This window comes from Labeo rohita, chromosome 8 (genome assembly GCF_022985175.1).
Source record: "Labeo rohita strain BAU-BD-2019 chromosome 8, IGBB_LRoh.1.0, whole genome shotgun sequence".
In the NCBI taxonomy this organism is placed as follows: Eukaryota; Metazoa; Chordata; class Actinopteri; order Cypriniformes; family Cyprinidae; genus Labeo; species Labeo rohita.
In genome coordinates, this window is record NC_066876.1 from 20,286,755 (window position 1) to 20,307,620 (window position 20,866).

At 36.3% G+C, this 20,866-nt stretch overlaps 1 protein-coding gene across 1 annotated transcript; it reads right to left on the bottom strand.

Moving 5' to 3' along the window:
* Nucleotides 1-1,512: 1,512 nt before the first annotated feature.
* On the bottom strand, nt 1,513-6,767 carry mmp9 (matrix metallopeptidase 9). Its single transcript, XM_051117310.1, has 13 exons — nt 6,527-6,767; nt 6,184-6,422; nt 5,957-6,105; nt 5,743-5,871; nt 4,251-4,424; nt 3,916-4,089; nt 3,645-3,818; nt 3,411-3,566; nt 3,082-3,268; nt 2,841-2,974; nt 2,602-2,752; nt 2,413-2,516; nt 1,513-2,305 (listed from the first exon to the last, which is right to left on the bottom strand). The coding sequence occupies exons 1-13, from the start codon at nt 6,659-6,661 to the stop codon at nt 2,205-2,207; spliced, it is 2,007 nt and encodes a 668-aa protein (XP_050973267.1). The 5' UTR covers nt 6,662-6,767; the 3' UTR covers nt 1,513-2,204.
* Nucleotides 6,768-20,866: the final 14,099 nt, after the last annotated feature.

A 20,866-nucleotide genomic window follows, 5' to 3' on the forward strand; every position in this document is an offset into this window, starting at 1 on the left:
AAAATCAGCAGAGTTTTTTGTAAGTTATTTAGCAGAGTTAAAATGTGAGTGGACCGTCATATTGCTTTTTGTTTCTGTCATTTACAGTTAAGGTCAAAAGTTTACATACACCTTGCAGAATCTGCAAAATGGTAATTATTTTACCAAAATAAGAGGGATCATACAAAATCCATCTAATTTTTTTATGTGGTACTGACCTAAAGAAAATGATATTTCATATAAGGCATTTACTAAGTAGGTAAAATAACGACCCCGTTCAAAAATCTACATAAACTTGATTCTTAATACTGTGTTGTTACCTGAATTTTTTTTTTTAGTGATAGTTGTTCACGAGTCTCATGTTTGTCCTGAACAGTTAAACTGCCTGCTGTTCTTCAGCAAAATCAGGTCCCATAAATATTTTGGTTTTTCAGCATTTTTGTGTAGTTGAACCCTTTCCAATAATGACAGTATGATTTTTAGATCCATCTTTTTACACTGAGGACAACTGAGGGACTCATATGCAACTATTACAGAATGTTCAAACGCTCGCTGATGCTCCAGGAGGAGAAACAATGCATTAAGAGTTGGGGGGTGAAACTTTTTTGAATTTGAAGATAAGGGTAAATTTTACTTATTTTGTCTTCTGGGGAACATGTAGCTTCTGAAGGACAGTACTAAATGAAAAAAAAAAAAAAAGATTTAGCCAAAATAAGAAAAATTTACACATTGATTCTGTTCAAAAGTTTACACCTCTGGCTTTTAATGCATTGTGTTTGCTTCTGTAGCATCAGTGAGCGTTTGAACCTTCTGTAATAGTTGCATATGAGTGTTCAAATACAGAAAAATGCTGAAAAACCAAAGAATTTGTGGGACCTGAAGATTTTTCTAAAGAACAGCAGGCAGTTTAACTGTTCAGGACAAACAAGGGACTCATGAACAACTGTCCCCTCCCAAAAAAACAGCTGTGGATCATTCAGGTCTTAAGTATTAAGAATCAAGCGTATGCAAACTTTTGAATGGGGTCATTTTTATAAATTCAGCTATTATTTTCTCTTGTGGACTATATATAACCATCTTCTATGTGAAATATTCAGGTCAGTACTACATTTTTGTATGATGCCTCTTATTTGGGAAAATAATTAACATTTTGCAGATTCTGCGAGGTGTATGTAAACTTTTGAACACAAATTTGTACCAAAACATTTTTTATTAATTGTAATTTCTTCTGTTTAAATTTATGAGTGATTGTGTTTTTAAAAATTATAACTTAAAATAGACATGCATCTGTGTGTGTGGTTAGGTGTTTGCATACAAATAAGACTTGGATTCATTCAATATTAATTAGGTTAATTAGCTGTCAGATATTAGTGTGGCAACAGTTTAAAATAGTCTGCATTGATTAGAGTTTGAATATTAAATAACTATAGCATTCCAAACCAATTTTGTACTTTTGTGAAAACTTGTTAGATTTTGCTGTGTTTTCAAATATGATTCTTTGTCTAGATGTAATGATAGAACAGCAGCCAAGGATTGAATGGTCTTGTTTACAAATTTATTGAGTAATCACAAACAATGCAACAAACAAATAAAAATATAAATAAGTGGAATGTGGAAAATTAAATTAATAATATTAAATTATCATTCACACCAGGCAAATGATTTCACAATACACCAAAATCTGGGCATATTAACATCTCAATATTAGCTCTAAGGCTAAAAATAAACCTTTGCTTTGAAAACCTTCTGAGTGGGGTCAACACAGAGAATAGATGCTTTGTTAACAACAAATGCATTTAGGCTACAATGTTCCTGAGGTGACTCCACTCAAACATTTACAAACACAAAGTTAATTCCTAGAATTACACTGGCAGTGCCTCATTGTAGTTTTATAGAACAAGATTATAGTTTCTCTTAATGTGCCGTTAAGAAACTCATCATGGACAAAGCAGTAATATAGTAAGCTGAAAATAAATTATAAGACCACGTTAAAGCTGACAGACAAATATTCCTAACATCCCGTTTCATGTGCCTATTATATTCAGTGTTAAAACAGTTCTTTTCCTATAACAGTTAAAGTCAAAATCCCCATAACAGAGACTTTAAATTTAATACATTCTGTCTGTGTCTTCCTCACTACATTTTACACTGAAGAGAAATGGTTTCCCTATTAAAAAGGGCTCTGTCATCAGGTTAGGATGTTGGACGTCTTCACTGTGCACGTCTTAGCATTTTAGGAGGTCGTGCTTCACATAACCGACTCGGTCAACCTGCCTTTTGGCATTCATTCTCCAGTAGAAACTCTCCCGGCAGAAGTAGAAGAATCCTAAAAATATGAAAAAATAGAAACAAATTTAGTTTGCTGGATCAGATAAAGAAGAGTAGTTAATCAGGCTTTATTAGCTATTTTAGACTACTAATTTTTTCACTTACCCTTGTAGAGGAACACATCATGTGAATCAGTGGGCACTCCACCAAAAACGGTGTCAACGAATCGTGGGTATCCTCTGTCTATCATCTGAGCCTTCACATCAAGTCTGAGACAATAAATAAGAATTAAGAATGAAAAAACTACAATTACAGAGCTTTATACCTTCTGAAAAGCTGTTACAAGTTACATACCTCCAGAAGTTCTCCCCATTAAACAGGAGCACCTTGCCTTTTCCTCTCTGCACAGCTCCATCGACTCTGTCCAAGTTGTTTGGCAGGCCAAGCTTCTCGATTTTACGTGGTCCAAGCACGTCATTTCCAGTATAAACCCAGAACTGTTTTTCTGTTTGCATGAAATAGAGTTAAAAATGCAGTTATATATCTAAATTTGAACATGTTTGTCAATAATATTGAAATATCTCAACAAGTACCTGAAAAGAAGTAGATCTTTTGCGTGAGCTGGTCCTCAAAGGCAGCGTGAATGACGGCTGGCAGGGCAGGCCACTTCTGAGAAATCAAGAAAGGACCTTTGCGATCTCCTTTGTTTGAGGTCTTCCAGTAGTACCTTTGAGAGACAATGCAGAAATATTTAATTGACAGTAAGCTATAATAAACTTTGTTTTCTTAGTTTGTAAGTTCATATAAGTATATATGTAGATTTATAGCTCATACCCATCCTTGAAGAAGTGAAGCTCTTTCTGGATTTCAGTGATGGCATCAAATTCTTTGATTTGACAAGCATCCTTTGAAGGGTCTACATGTACTGTGGTAGAAACTGTGGTGGATTTTGTTGGCACAATCGAAGAAGAAGTGGTGGACTGTGGTACTGGAGGAGTTGGATCAGGGCCAGTTTTAGGTCCTGAAAAGAAATAGTTAAATAATAAGACCAGAACTGTACAAGACTTTTGGGTTTCAACATTAAAAATCTTGAATTTTGAATAAGGAAATGCTTCATAATCCTAACTATCAGTAAATGATGGATTGTTTAATTGGATAAATACCATAGAGATACTGAATGCCCTCGATATCATCACGATGCAGAGAGAAATCCTCTACGTATTTGTACATTGGAAACATCAGAGCATCTTTGATGTTGGAGTGGTCCAAACCAAGTGCGTGTCCAAACTCATGAGCAGCCACCAGAAACAGACTGTATCCTGTGAGAGAAAAGACATGTTAGCCAGAGTCTCACTTCCATATTTTAACAGTGTCTGAAGGAGATGATTATTACTTACCTCTATCAGGGCAAAATCCCCATTTTTTATCCGTGTCATAGTCGCTGGTAGTTGCACACCAGAGTTTTCCATCGTTACGGCCTTCACTGGTGCAACCAGAGTATTTGTTTCCGAGGAAGGTGAAAGGAAACTGGCATGGCTCACCTTCGGAATTTCCACCAATCACAGCTGTGTCTGTGAGGGGAAATATTATATTACGAAATATTAATATACGGATATCTTACTTCATTAAAGTTTCAGGGGTCACTCTGAAGGTATGAGGGCTGCTTACCTCTGTTAGGGCAGAATCCATACTTCTTATCAGTGTCAAAGTTAGCTGTAGTGGCACACCAGCGATACCCATCGGTTCGTCCTTCTGTGGTGCACGAGTCATATTTTACCCCCTGAAACACGAATGGGAAAACACATGGAGCTCCGTTGCTGTTCCCGTCAAATGTGAAGAGAACTGAAGGGAAAAAAAGACAGACAGCACATAGTAATAAGTACTTGTGGTTGTTGAAATATTGTGACATTCATTTCACATTGTAACGCAAGTTGTAAGAGTCTGTCATCTAAGATGTCTGTTTTGGAATTAAAGTCCCATAAAATCATGACTGGAACACTTACGCTCACTGGGACAGAAGCCAAATTTCTGGTCCTTGTCGTAGTCTGCGGTGGTTGCGCACCAGGGGAGACCATCTGTGCGCCCCTCTGCGGTGCAGGTGGAGTAGGATTTTCCCTCAAACAGGAAAGGGAAGTGACACATCGCACCATCAGCATTACCGTAGTGGGTTTTAATTGCTGAAGGAAACACATCAATGTCATTGTCTTTTCTACAAATCTTAAGACAGGGTATAGACATAATTCCCTTGTGAGGGACCTGAGCTATACCTTTAAACATTTATTCAGACAACTTTAACATTTCTCACATTATCACGGTTTATTTGCTATAGTTTGGAAAATGGTAATAATATTTGACAAGAACTCAAGAGTTAAACTGTGTCAGAACAAATTCACCTTGATAATGTCAGATAATTTTGATATAAAGGTATGTAACAAAACATGTGGTCAGGTCAAAGTGTCAAATCAAATTTTTATCCCAAATGTTTTGTTTTTTATTAATTTTACTGGTAGTCCAGTGTATGAAGATTTTTTCGGTATAATATGTCACAGTTTACTTTATTTTGCTATCCACACTTACATAAATAAACTTTAGTGTCCTGCACTAGTAACAAATATATATAAAATAAGTATAACTTTTGGTTTGACTGTATAAGGACACATTACACTATTTATGAAAAACATTAGTGTTACATTATTAAGACAATATGTTTCCAAATTTAATCAGCTGGCTTTTTTTTTATTGTTATTGGATGAAACCCAAAGAAAATATTTCACCCCATTTTTTTTACCCAAGTTTAAAAAAACAAGACTCACTTATATGAAAGATATTAACTGTGATATTATAAAGACAGTAAGCTTCCAAACATTGAGTAACTGGCTTTTAATATGTAAGGACTCATTTATACTACATATGAAAATACCAAACGAGAAATAATACATATGCTCCCAAAAAATTAATTCCCTTTTTATTGAAATTGTTTGGAATTCAAAGCCAACATCTTGCTAAGACTAACCGACGGCAACACGCGAAATGTCTCTTTTCAAAACGGTTTCTATTTCGGCTGGAACAACATATAAACTATGACAGCGATAATCTCAGGTGCTGATTATGTGCTTTATTCAAAGTTAAAAGTGTCTAATGTGAGTTTGAATATCATATAGCGTGACATTTATAGCCGTACTGAAAGCAACAACAGAGTTTACCTCAGATCTTGAAAATAAATTGATAAAACTGGTAACTTAAATCTAACCAACAAACGTATTTCCACAACAAAGATGGTATCAGTCACTTAGTATGTAGATTTAATAATGTTAAAAAGGTTTAATATTTATGAATTACTATTAACTGTCACTATACACTCAAAACTGTAGAGGGAGCTATTGTTATACTATGCAACTGTTAGAGAGTTTGATGCTACACTGTGTTTACGCTACTTCAAAAATGCATACGGTGAAAACAGCGTGTATTAAAATACGAGTCAAGAATCAATCTTACCGGGTCCAGTGCCAAGGGTCCAGTATTCATCATCATCAAAATGAGCATCCCCCTGGATTCCCTCACCTGGAGGGTAGGCGTGAGCCAGCAGCCCATCTTTCCCATCAAAGGGGTAGGGATCGCCGTGATCTGAAACAAAAACAGCAGCTCAATCCAACTCATTCAAACATTCATAAATCTTAATAATTTAATCTGTTACAAAAACTAAACTCACCTGCTTTCCCAAAGGAGATCATGATGTCAGCAGTGCCTTCGAAGAGGCGCCTGAACGTCAGAGGAGTCACGTCACTCCAGACTTTGAAGGCTCTGGCAAAGGCGTCATCGATCAAAGTGGCTTCCATGTCAGGTGAGTAGTTCAAAATCCTGCATATCAAAACAATGCAATGAATTACACTGTGCTCATTATAAATCTATGTAGTCGAATTGTAAATAATATCCCACCTGTATGTAACATCATTGTGATCCCACTTGAGGTCTCCAGCGAAAGTCTGATAGTTGCGGATGTCTGGGACACCACAGCGAGGCTGCTTCATGGCATCAATCGTGGGCTGGTCAAGTTTGCCCGTCTCCTCCAGCCCGAACTGATTCTGGAGCTTCTTCAGTGCTTTAGAAGGAGACGTGACTGCCTGCAGTCCGCTCTTCTGGAGGACATCTATGTAGCCATAACGCTTCAGGTACTCCTAAAAATATATTTAGACAAGTAAGGAATAGAAAAATAAAATCAGCTGCATTGTACTAAAAGTAGATGACTGAAAGCTAAACTAAACGAACTTGATATACTCACATCTGCCAGCTGTATGTCGGTCATATTCTTGATCACATCTCCAGGGAACGTCACATACACGGATTTGAGCGGCACACACCAGGCTCTCAAAGAGCAGGTTCCAAGAACCAGAAACGCCAGCACTCCAAGCCTCATGATTAGCGCTTCAATCACGAACCAAAGTTAAATTTGTCTTTCAGAGAGATGAAGTACAAGCAATGTTGTTGTTTCCTCTTCTCCTGATCTCTCTGACTTCTTTGGTGCCCTCAAGGCAGTATTTATGTGATCCCTAGGGCTTAGTCACTGAGCATCCACCCACCTACAGTAGGTCATTTTAGCACTCCCAATTACTAGCACTTGCCCACTGAAAGGGAGTGATTTTTTTTTGCATCCATTCAAGAAAGAAGGGGCTTTCCAACAACCTCACATTAAGCTTGAAGACACAAAAGATAACAAACAAAGACTGTCTTGTAGACTAAACTAATTTATTAAAATCAATTGCAACTTCTTTTAATATACATATGATACATTTAATAAACAGGTATATAGTATATATGATTTTGAGAAACTGTGACTGTATTTATGTAAAAAGTAAAGAAATAGTATTTTTAGCAAATGGCAAAAATTTGCAAAAATTTTAGCAATAAATGTCTATATAAGTATAAATGTATTTATGGATGAGAAGGATAAACAAACAAACAAAAAATAGTATATATTTTAGCAATATGCTTTATGAGTAATGTAACCAACCAACCAACCAACCAAATATATAATAGAGTTTTTTTTAGCAGTCGTCTACATGAGTGTAAATTTACAAAAATATTAATAACTTTTTTTTTGTTTTTTTGCACAGTGGTGAAAGCTAATGCAGATAATGAGCATCAAAGAAAGCTGTTCTTGGATCATTTCCCATCAAGAACAGTGAATAGGCCTTACATCATCCTGTGTTAGAAAACTTTGGGAAACCCATAAACTGAAAAGTTGCCAGGTAAGCACACTTATTGCACAATCCCGATTTTATTGTTCACCAGACTTGATGAAGCAGAGTGACGAATACATACAGGTCTTCCTAATGCAGCTCTACAGACGTAGAACGTTGTGCAACTTCTACGCTGTGTTGACACGCACATTCTGAATTGTTTTGCGCCCAGAGGCGAAGGAAATCCAAATCCATAAATGGCCATACTCTAGTTTCTGTAAAAAATGCAGAAGCAATCAGCTGGTGTTTGGTTTAGAATAGGTTGCCTAATTATGCTTTGCAAATAAGGATGTAAGAGTGTTGTTAAGTGATGCAAAACCAAATCATATGCTAATTTCCTCATTGCAGTCACTGATGTGTGTCTGTGAGTGCTTTTTGTGAAATTGTTACACACCTCACATAATATAAAAAAAACACTAACGATGTCACTGCCTTTACTAGGCAAAAACATCAACAAATGCATCAGTACATTAATAAACCGTGAGACAAACTAAAACAGGAAATACTTCTCGCCCAGCATATTGCTAAAAGTATCCCTCACGTCTATTTTGGACGTGAAAATTCATTTCCTCTCTCAATGTACGCTTGATAATGAATCAGCAGCTACAGCGAGGGTGGTGACTGCCTGTATGTTTGCTCTTTTAAGGACATGAATTAATTTAGCGTACAGAATAAGGTAGGACAAAGCTTGATATAGTTTTTAAACCAAACAACCGGAACATGTAGTAATTGATTTTTGATGGGAAGATAGAGCATAAAACCTGTATGTATTGAGACATTCTTGTATCTGATACACTTCCTACACAAATGCAATATCCTTTTTATTTATTTCATCAGGAGTGAAACACAGAAGTTAATCACAAACAGACATTAACCACTTTGTTTCACAACAACATAATAACACTGACACTTAACTGCACATAATCGGACAACGTGAGAAACCAGGAAATAGCAGCATTTCAGAATTCAAATGTAAAAGCTTTTTTGCGTCTGCCATCCATTCGCACATCCGTGTCAGTGTTTTCACATGAATAAATGATCCTCGGTCTGTTTGTGAGGATTTATATGTTGTTTACTGAAAATGTTTCTTTGGTCAGTTTTAGATTTAGTGGACGCCAAGGGCAAGGGACACTTGTTTGAGTTGTTTGTGTCATGACATCAAACATTTCTGGACAAGTGGATCCCATTTGAGGTTTAGTCTTGTCACTTGCATGTTTGACCCCCCGGAATATTTTCATAAACAACCACCGAATAGTTTAGAACTGTATGGCGGCCTACTAGTTTTCAGTTTTACCTGAATTTAGAGTGAACTCATATGGAAAGCATGACTTATATGGCAAAATATTAAACATATTGAGAGCGTTTTATTAGAAATAGTTTTTATGTACTTTTATGGTCCACTGTAATGTCTGTATATTGTGGGTGGAGTTGTATCGGAAAATGAATTTGATTTGTTAAAAGGATAATAAAAATTACAATTTAATGAGGTCACTGTTAAGCAGTGTGTGTGTGTCTGGGCACTGATGTGTGAGTTTAAATTTGGTGTGTGTATTTAACATGTTGAGTAAGAAATTATTAGGAAATGTTTTCAAAATTTGTAATTCCTGCAACAATTTTGTAAGCTCTTCTCTTGTATTCTATTCATAGTGCTGTATGAGATCTTCATTAGATCATTTAAAACAGAAGCTTAGTCCTGCATCACATTTACAATCCAAATAGAAACAGTAGAACAGTATTTTTCAACAAAACGTTTTATCATGCTGAGGTAGAAGACCTGTTTGATGCATAAATTGTGCACAGTTTTCTCGTTAGACAACAAGGGAGTGACTCTTTAAATTTAAAGACAAAACAAGGGCAAATATATTGGTGTTTATGTTTTTGAGACGTACGGCTGGCATTTGATGTGGAGAGCTCTGTTGTTCATTTAAAATTTGGTCATGAAAACCCTTTTGAGGACGAACCTTCTTATGACGAAGGGGGATGTCAAACTTTAAACAACTTGGCAAAATAATTTCAGTATGAATTAGCATAACAAAAACACACTTACACACAAATTTGGGCTGTTGTGCTACATTTAGAAAGCAACCAAAATCCACAAAACATAAAATTTGCTGATGTGGTCACGTTTGTTGGTACTACAAAAAGGTCCTGTTGAATGATTTCTCACTTCGTATAGTATTTCTATATTCTGACTTGCTGACGCTCTGTTAATTTTTATGGTAATCAAGTCCTGTAGCTGCAACTATTTATAAGCTGGCCTAATTTACTGGACATCTATTTGCAATCATTTATGCACAATCATACAGGCGCTACCATTTCCATCTCTCACATATCCAGATTTCACAAAACCTATCCAGAATGCTTATGCGGAAACATCTGTATCTGTTTAAGTACGGCGTCAAGTGAGTAATGAAAAACGGCTCCAGGGTTGTACAGAATCCCGCAGTGTTTTTGCTATTTTACATCCAAAAAAACGCCTAGCACACCCCCCAGCATCTTCTGCTGGGAACAAAATATGTCAACCTGCCTTGTTTGGCAACAGTAAATTTACCCTATATTTGAGGAAAACATTTCTAACAGCATATGTTACAAGAGGAAACCACAGCACACAGACACAGGCTATTGCGTGTGAAGGTGACTACGCAATAACACATCTGGTCTGAAAAGATCCTGTGTGAAAACAGCATCGAGCTCCTCTACGCTACTGTTTACCCGTAGAGTTGATGTTGGACAAGACGAGGAGCGTCGAGTCCGCCTCTTCTTAAACTCTCAGGGTGAAGCATGAAAATAATTATGTTTTAAATGTCGCAGGCAGAGATTGCTAGCAATAAAACAACCACAGCTACAAAGTCTGCCCTGCCCTGGTCTTCCAGCCAAAGCCTACACAGACACTGAACCCTCACACTTGGCTTTGTCTCGCTCCGTCAGGCTGCTTTTTAGGAAAACAATGCTCTAATAATATTTTATGATATGTTTGGCCCATGGTATTTGTGTTACGGAATGGCTGAACAACCGAATAAACGGTTCATAAATCATTGAGAGTAATTTCGTATTGTGTTTATCACCAATGACCGCTAGTAAAATGGAGGGCTGCACCCCAGCCATGTATTCTATAAAAAAGTACTTATATAATTCAGCTAATTGAATGGGAATACATCAGCCAGCAGACCAAATTGCACACTGTAATATATGACACAGGATTTCTGTTACTTTATTCTTGAGAAATGGTCTGAAATGTCATATTTTACTCCCACAGGAGTGAATTGGTATACTCCAGAAATGTTTCCTGTGAATATCACTCCCGAGTCAAACAGAGACTACAAGCACAAGTCTCAACAATTTTCAAAGTGGATTCTGTAGCTTATTGTCAATGCATGCGTTTCTTTTTTTTTTATTATTTGTTTTGACTTCATGGTGATGATTAATTCAGTTTATGATTGCAAACGTATTCCATGTAAACCAAGTTTAAAGCAGGGTCACATTTATCTGCCTCCATTTTTAAGAGCGATACCCACAATTCAAAATCCAAACAACAACCCATGGTGTAGAACCTGCATTTTTTCTTTTTTGATAATTGAATTATTCATTCAAATAAGTGTTTTCATTTATTCAATCAAATACAGTGCCTTGTGAAAAACATGTTTTCCCACATCAATCTACATTCCATACACCATAATGACAAAGCAAAAAAACAGGTTTTTAACATCTTTGCAAATTTATTAAAAAAAAAAAACGTATTCCATTGCATAAGTATTCAAACCCTTATCTGGGACAGTTGAAATTTAGCTCAGGAGCATTCATATTGCTTGAAGATGTTACTACACTTCGAGTGAAGTTAAACTGTGGCAAATTCAATTGAATGGGTATGATTTGGAAAGGCATGTACGTCTTAATAAAAGGTCTAATGGCTAAAAATGCATATCAGAGCAAAAACCAAGCTCTGAGGTAAAAAAAAAAACTGCCTGTAGAGCTCAGAGACAGAGGCCAGAGGACTGTGTCATGGTACAGATCTTGGGGAAGAGTTCTGCTGCATTGAAGGTTCACAGAAGCATGTGGCTCCTGCCCAAACTGAGCAACTGACAGAGAAGGGCCTTGGTTAGAGTGGTGACCAAGAAGCTGATGCTCACTCTTGTTGAGCTGCATGATCATATGTGGAGACAGGAGAGACCTAAAGAAGGACAAACATCATTGCAACACACCACCAGTTTGGCCTTTATGGTGGTATGGCTAAACTCAATCCTCTCCTCAGTGAAGACACATGAAAACACACTTGGAATTGCAGAAAAGACCCTAAAGGACCCTCAGACTGTAAGGAACAAGACTCTCTGATGAACCTCAATTCTAAGCATCATGTTTGAAGAAATCCAAGCACTGCTCATCACCTGTAGAGTACCATCCCAAAAGTAAAGTGTGCTGGTTGCAGCCTCATGCTGTGGGGCTGTTTTTCAGTGTCAGGGACTGAGAGACTTGTCAAAGTACAAGAAAAGCTCAGTGTACCAAAATATTGAAATATCATTAATGAAAACCCAGTCCAGAGCATTCAGAACCTCAGACTGGGCAGAAGGTTCACCTTCAAACAGGACAATGACTCTAAGCACACAGCAAGAGTGGCTTATAGACAACTTTGTGAATGGCCGTGAATGGCCCAGCCACAGCCTGGGCTTGAACCCAATCAAACATTTAAGCAGAAATCTGAAAATGTGTGTCTGTGCCCAAATGTGCCCATCCAACCTGGCAGAGCTTGAGAGGTGAAGCTATAAGGAGAAGAATGGCAGATAATTGCCAAATGCTGATGTGCAAAGCTTGTCGCACCATACCAAAATGATCCGAGGCTGTAAAGAAGCTTAAGGTTAAGGGTATGAATACTTATGCAATGTACTTATTTCAGATTTTGCAGAAGTTGTGACAATTCTGTTTTTGCTTTGTTATTATGGTGTTTTGCAAGGCACTGTAAATGTGATCTTTCCACGCTATTTCATCTCTGTGACTGATTTGAAGCCAAGAATGCTAGAGCTAATAAGCCGTAACTGACAAAAATAACCATAATTTTTATCCTTCTGCTCAAATATTGCTCTGCAAACATCAATAAAAGCTTTAACTTGTCAATGCTGGCAAATGACCATGGTATAAGCGGGATAATGCATGTGCAAAGCTTTTTTATTTTTATTTTTTTAATGCATGGCCAGCTGTGCATTAATGATTTTAATGCACTCTGTGGAGGTAACCACCTGACTCAAAAACAAAAGAGGTCTGTGTTTGACAAGAGATGACAACATCTAGCACTGAAAGGTCTTATCACAGCTGACACGATAAGAGTCTAATAGCACAAGCTCATTAGTCAAATCTTAATTAAACAGCAGCTTTTATACCCAAGTAGAGAATACAGCATTTGAGTCCTGAATGCAGTCGCCACTCTTGCAAAATGTGTAAACGTAACTGTAATATTGACAGTTGTCCTGTGTTGCTGTATGAACATGGCGTCTGTGAATCGACTGAATCATTTTAGACACATCATCTGCTGCAATGCTGACATATATTTCCAGTTTCTGGAAACAAAGCAAAACAAAACAAAGTGTTAAACCAACCTCTGTCTGTAATAACAAGCAAAAAGTAGCATTTTTAGGCTTTTAACATCAAAGGCACTTGCTTTTTTTGCTACTAGCGCAGCAGTTGAGGATTAGGTGTTTACGTAAGAGTTTGAATCATTTCCTGTGGCTACCTACAGAATTTGATGACACTATAGGAGGTAAGGGGGATTTTTTGTTTTTTGGTCCTAAACGGACAGGGTAGGATCTAGTGGTTAGATAACCAGCACTAGGACTTCATAGGAAGCTTAGGTCATCAGTTACCATGGCTAAATATGAAACAACAGGATTCAAAACATCTACTCCCTCATGAAGTGTCCTGAAATTTCTCAACTTCCTCACCCTTAGTAAACCATAACAGCCACCATCCGTCAAAGTCCCTTGCAGTTTCACAATGAGATGGATTGACACTGACTCTGTCCCATCACCTGTCAACTACAATCTTTCCTGAAGAGAGCTGTCATCCTGACAAATCAGCATACTTTCACTTCCATCCCTACCTACACTGGATATGCCCTGCAGCAGGCCCTTTGTCACCATATGTAATGTTGTGCTGCTTACACATACGCACTGATCTGCGATGATAAATATTTTTATATAATCATAATAATTTAGTATAATTGTGCACCAAATCAGCAAATTACAACAAAACCAGTCATAAGGGTCAATTTTTTGAAATTGAGAATTTGGTTGGTTAGGATAGGACAATATTTGGCCAAGATACAACTATTTGAAAATCTGGAATCTGAGGGTGCAAAAAATGTAAAATATTGAGAAAATCACCTTTAAAGTTGTCCAAATGAAGTTCTTAGCCATGCATATTACTAATCAAAAATTAAGTTTTGATACATTTACGGTAGACAATTTACTAAATATCTTCATGGAACATGATCTTTATTTAATATCCTGATGATTTTGGCATAAAAGAAAAATTGATAATTTTGACCCATATAATGTATTATTGGCCATTGCTATAAATAAACCCGTGCTACTTAAGACTGGTTTTGTGGTCACAAATGATAATCTCATGACTTGAGCAATGTTTGCTGAAAAGTCAGCTTTGCCATAGGTATAAATTACATTTTTAAATATATCAGATGAAATTTTAAATTGTAATAATATTTCACAATATTATCATTTTTTCTTTTTTGATGAAATAAATGCAGCCTTGGTGAGCATAAGAATGATTAAGGTTCTTAAATATTATTATATTATATTCTTAAATATTATGATATCACAATATTATTTATAATATCATTCAGTGGAGATGAAGTTCACCTGTCCCACAAAACCAAAGAAGGTCAAAATATAAATAGTCATCACACAAAGAGCTGAGTAATGCTTAATCAAATGTAAAACATTATTATTTAGAGCCTAAGGTGTCATTCAAAACTAGGATGACAAGAAAAAACAACATCAACAAATTTGATGTCTGTGATCCAGGGATTTGTGAGTCAAAGGCTGGTGTTGATAAATCCCTGATGACTCTTCCGTCTGGCTGGAGCGGACTTCTGCAAATCTTTTCATAGAACAGGCCTTACTGCAATGATTCATTTAATGCCCTGAGATCATTAGATAAAAGAATACTAATATAAGTGAGGCCAAAGTTCACAGAAACACATAAAATATGGCGGTGTGCAAAAAAAAAACAGGAGACAACAGATGTTTTTTTCCTCAGCATTAACCGATAAACTTTGTAAACTTTGCACAATAGCAAGAATTTACTGTCACTCCAAAGCAGCCACAAGCTGAACTCAGCAAGACCTGTTGCAAGCTGTGGTTTAACATTTCCATTTCCAGTAAAACCACACTCAAAGAAAAAGAGAGAGAACTATTCGCAATGCATAAACAGACTTCAGAAAATCAGTTTAAAAGGCAATTAGGTCACATTCAAATGAGAATGAAAAGAAACAACAAAAAGTGGGATGGGGGCTAAATCTAAAATAGGACAGGCAGTCAGTGAGGAGCGAGAGAAGTGCGGTTTGAGCGGAAAGGATTCTTAAAGTTGGCAAAGGAAAGCAGTTGTAAAACTGTGGTTGATCACTCACTGCTGCAGTGAGAGGGATGTACCATAAAGCTTGATTAACCCACATATAATTAGAGCTTATTTAACATGTTGGAATACACAGGACTACGCCTCTATAACAGTTTAAATGTGTTTATTTTTTCTCTTTGAGCAATGTCTGAGACTCACATTTTGGGAGAGAATCAGTTATTTATAGCTTTTACAAATTGATTTTCTGAGGTTTCAGGAAGCAAAACACCCACAATGTTCGCAATCTTTTTGACCTGATAAGTATCAACAAAATCCCCCCAGTATCCACAAACAACATAAGCATCATCATCACCATTATCATCATCACCACCAAGTTTCAACTTAATGTTTAAAACAACAGTTTCTCTCAGGGCAGCAGGTTGGGGAATTTCCCCCTCGGCTTGAGTCAGGAGCAGCTGCTAGCACAACCAAACACATACAGGCCCTGACAAGATGATGTGAGGCGGATTTTTGCGTGTGTTTGTGTGGATAAGTGGTCACCCTAAGGTGAGAATATTTCCAGAACCACTCATTTGTAACACTCATTCTGTAGGAACGTGGCTGTAGACCAACAAAAACATATTTGTTTGCTGACATAACATCAACACAACACAGAAGACAGGAGAAAAGGAAGTGAAGAAGAAATAAAGAACTATAAATAACTATACACTGTAAAAAATGATTCTGAGTTTTAGTCAGATGGACAACTTGCAGTGTCTCACTACACAATAGGACAAGTTGGAACAACCCCAACTCAAATAGAAATTGAAAACTTAAAATAACATGTTCATATAACAACAAAACATAGGTTCTGTCAACTTTCTGTGTAATGCACATGTGCCAGATACTCTACGTCATGATGACATACTTTTTTAACGAAGTTGAGACAGATGCAGATAATTAGTGATTAATTAAGTGATAATTGACCATTACTGAAGACAGCTGATGTTAACAAGCAGAATCACCAAAGGAGAAAATCACAATTTTTAAGTAATCATTATAGTGGTCAGTATTTGCTCTAGTTGGGCTCTTAACACTTACATTTTTAACTTTAGATTTTTTTGGCTACGTGACTGTGTTAAAACAGCCAGACACGCCAAGAGCACAAGTCATCAGGTGGTGATCAGGTGGTTTTCACATAATCATTTTTTTGACCTGAATCATTAAACTCATTTAGAGTTTAATCTCTAAGTTACATTTTTTTTCTTGCAAACGTAACTCAGAGATTAGACTCTAAACAAATTCAGTGATTGAAGTCAAATAAAGATTATCTTGAATAATTAATGTCAGCCTTGTGATTCCACAACAAAAGATCCTGTCTTTTTTTTTTTATACGTTTTAGAAGCTGTTGTGATAAAAAAAAAAAAAAAAAAAACTTTCCGAAAAAAGTCTCTTTGTTTAGGTGCACAGTCATCAAGAACCAGCATATGAATCTCAACAACGGTGACAAACAGCATATTCAGATAAACAGATCAACATGAACATCACAAAACAAGCTACTAAAAAGTCACATAAAAACAACAAAAACAAAAGGATTGCATGATGGGAGCCATGGATGAGTTCCGATTGGCTACAACATGCTCTTTAATTGATACAGTACGTTGGCTCAATTTACTGCAAGTTATTTCAACAACTACAAGTTGAGTGAACTTAACACCTAGTGTTTGCTAAACTTAACTAAGTCAATGCAACAAAATGACTTGACTAAGTCTAGTTGTGTCAACAAATCATTTTTTACAGTGTAGGCACATTTAGAAGCATAATTTATATATATATATAATTTTTTCAGGTTTCTTTGATGAATAGAAAGTTCAGAAGAACAGCATTTATCTGAAATAGAAATCTTTTGTTTCTTTCCCACAAAAAAATAAAATAAAATAAAATAAAAAAATAAAAATTATACAGACTCCAAGCTTTTGAATGGTATATTTCAGATATTTTTTTTTTTAAATTTCAGATAAATACTGATCTTTGAATCTTTCTATTCATCAAATAATAATAAATGTTTATTGAACAGCAAATCAGCATATTAGATTGATTTCTAAAGGATCAAAACATTTTAAATAGTAAACATATTTCAAAATGTAACTGTTTTGCTGTACTTTGGATCAAATAAATGCAGGTTTTGTGAGCAGAAGAGAAAAAAAAACATTAAAAATATTACTGTTCAAAAGCTTATTACTGGTATTATTTAAATAAATAAATAAATAAGCAAGTAAAATATTATATAAAAAATATATATATTCTATATATTTATATATATATTATATTATATAAACAATATATAAAAGATAGATTTTCAAAAATTCATCTAGGCCCAAAGAGCATAAAGGGCATTTCAACATTTGACAACTGTCACATGTTGAGTGACAGCGTGATAACAGTCATAACAAATCAGGTAAATTCCTGGTTTTCCACATGCAACACATTTTCATGAACCTCCCACATCCTGCCAGACACATTTGCAGGAGTCTCCAAGTCATTTCCTGTAAGTGACAATCCACTTAATAATAAAAAAAAAAAACAGGACCACGTAATCCACTGAGGGTGACATTAACATTGTTGAAAACTGAATAATCATTTCCAGGCTCTAATTTCTTAAAAAACAAAAATCTGTTAAACGCTTGAAAAAAAACAAAACAAAAAAAAAAAACAAATACAAAGAGACAGTGGCACATTTTGGGTTCCGAAATAATTAAGCACTCAGTCATAATTAAGGCCATGATGACGTTTTATGTAAAAGTACTCCTGAATTAATTCAAACACATTAAATTTGACCACTGAAATAGGTTGTTTACACCTCAGGTGGGTCAGGATTCAAAGGTTGGTACCATCAACTAAATTACACTGTCTAAAAGTCTGTTTGGATTAATTGGCCTATTAAATGTGTTTATTCATTTTATTTATTTATTTTATATAACAAGCATGCATGAATATACCTGTAGAGGGCACTGTGTATCTCTGTATAATTATCTGGACAAATCATTACCACACAAACCGTTGTATATGAACAAGCCAACAACAATCTCTTTCAAAAGTAAACTATGAGTAAAATGTACAACTTAGTTTGTTTTCAAAAAGCAAATTTATACAGTTGACCAAGTAAAATAATCATCAATCTCTGCCATCTGTTTCCAGATTTCAGATGTCAGTTCACTCACAGCTCACACAGCTGACATGATAGAGACACATAGCCAGTCAGAATGCAAAACATATGAATACATTCTTCTAAATACATCCGGATTCCTACATTAACACGCATGTTTGCGTATGGATGAGTATGAGAGTGTGAGGGTGCCAACGGATGCTGAGGTGCTAGAATTCCCTGGAGAAGTGCTTCATTAAACCAACAGCTGTGACCTCAGTGCCCTCTATGTGTGCTACACTGATAGCAGAAGCTGTACTGTAAGTGAGTTTATTTAGTGCTTGTTATTATCCATTTGCGTTAAATGAATGCTTATGAAGATTTCCTTTTGGTAAGATGGTTTATGCGCTAGGTTGTTTTTCAGACTTTATGTGTGTGTGCTTGTGCTTGCTTAATCAATTTAATTACAGAATTAATTTAATGTTCTCCTTTTATACTTCATACCTCATAGCAATTTATAGATCGGCTTGATTGCTGGTCTCTCTGCTCCACTGTTTCTGTCCGCTCGGGCCTTTTAAGCCTGGTGTATGCTCCATAAATATTGCACTGTACTATTGATCTGCTCTGTTGACAACCTGGCTCATAACATCTCTGTAAGCTCATAATTTTACATGGTGCTTCTTTGACAATCTTAGAAGCATAAGGGCCAAAGGGCCTCTTTTTTATCAGATGTTATCTTGAAAAACTGTAGGCTGACATTTGTTCAAAAAAATCCATACTAAAGAGAGTCTAGAGTTTTAAATGTTTTTTTCCTTTCAAATATTCACTCCAACATAAAACAACAGACGATTTTTGTTCGTTGTGCTGGTCAATATAAACTTTTTCAAGTACTAACTACACCTATACTTCAAAGTAGGGCTTATGTGAAATCCAGGAGGATATATTTCTTTTTCTGATGCTTTAAAAGCAGCCAGAGGTGCATTTAGTTTTCAGCATCATTGAATTGGTTCTGATGTTGTGATGTTTATTCAAGCTTAAGCCAGAATAAATTACTGGAGCTTCAGCCTGAAATACTTTTACCTCATTCATCCCCGCTGACCCTATTGAGTTAGATAAGAGTGAAAAAAAATGGCTGGTGCTCATGTGTGTCGTTTCTTGTTCTCTTATGCCTTACTGGAGGCCATTTAAGATTAGACTGCAGTCCTTAATTAGAAAAACACAGGGAAGATAGTCTGAAAACCTTCTGTCTGTTCTGGTGTTGAGAAGAGTACTACGTCAGCCACAGGAGAGTACAGGTAAATAGAGACTAAAAATATAATAGGTTATAAGCAACGCTGAAGCAGAAATTTCTGCCTAATAGCTGTTGACATTATGACATGAATTCATGAATGTTCTCTCATTAACTCATTACAATATCCCGAGGCTATAAACATGCAATCGTTTTGCTTCAAACATTACATATTCTGACAAGTCATCCTGCTTTAATGATTCACATTAAATATAATAACATTTCATTGAGGGTTAGGTCATCTGTTCATTCTAATCTGTATTTAATGAAGAGCTGAATGTGAAACATACAGTATACTGGTCATGACTAATGACCATGTTTTTGAAAAACCATGACTACATCAGCTTAGAATCATGTTACAGAAGTGAGTGTGTTTGGCTATTTTCAAACAAATCTATAGACTCAAATTTCGCCCTTCTTGCATATAGCTTCAGTGGTATAACACTGATATCATCAGTGTGGAACCCAAGACGACTTCCTTTCCATACATTACACTGATGTCATGGGTCTTGTCACCAGTGTTAATTTCGTCAGCGAAGATGACGAAAAAATTTTCCGTTAATGAACATTTTTTTCTGTGACGCAGACGAGACGTTGAGGAGCTAAAACTATTATCTGATGATAAAAAGTATGACGGAACTCAGCCTCTTCGTTAACAAGACGAGACGGGACGAGAATGTTATTTGAGGACTACTGGACATGGAAAATACATTCTATAGACTAACTGTCCTCTTTCAAAATGTGCGTCTTTGTCATTAGCTTGCAATTGGACAAGGGGATAAGCAGAATCACACTAATATACAAACACCAGAAGTGCTCTCTCTCTCGCGCAGGCTCCACTTATTCTTTTCTCAGACAGCATGCGATCAGTTGTCAGTGCTCAAATGCACACACAGCTCTGCAAAAATCATCTCATTCTGGTCGAGGCTGCTTTAAATGCAAATGAGCTCTGCTCGCCCCGCCCCTCTCTTCTCTCTGTGGATTGACGAGACTGTTTACTTTAGCCGCGTTTAGCCGTTAAACTTGCTAACTAGCACATCATTTGGAAAAAGATTCATAAAAACACCTTATACTCACTTCTGCTGTAGGTGAAGCTGGATCACGAATGATTTGCGTGAACATAGATGGATATATGTAGATCGGGAGGCATATTCTCTTCACAAACAAACCTAATCCACTGCATCTTCAGCGGCTCAGATGTTGTGAGTAAATGACGATCACTATATTCATCATTACATCCAGCAGCACAACACCTCAGTCGCTCAATCTGAGATATTCTTGTCTAACTTACATCCCTGCTCCAGCATCAAAACATGGAGGTTGGACTGTTAAAACTGATCTGAGGTAAGACGCTCATGTCAATCAACTATAGTGGGAGCAGCCTCTGTG

Excerpts from the sequence above, each read along its gene's own strand:
- mmp9 (XM_051117310.1), bottom strand. The coding sequence starts at position 6,661 with ATGAGGCTTGGAGTGCTGGCGTTTCTGGTTCTTGGAACCTGCTCTTTG. Across the intron at positions 5,872-5,956 it reads GATCTCCTTTGGGAAAGCAG|ATCACGGCGATCCCTACCCC; the intron begins GTGAGTTTAGTT and ends TTTTTGTTTCAG. Across the intron at positions 4,090-4,250 it reads TGGCTTCTGTCCCAGTGAGC|TTCTCTTCACATTTGACGGG; the intron begins GTAAGTGTTCCA and ends TTTTCCCTTCAG.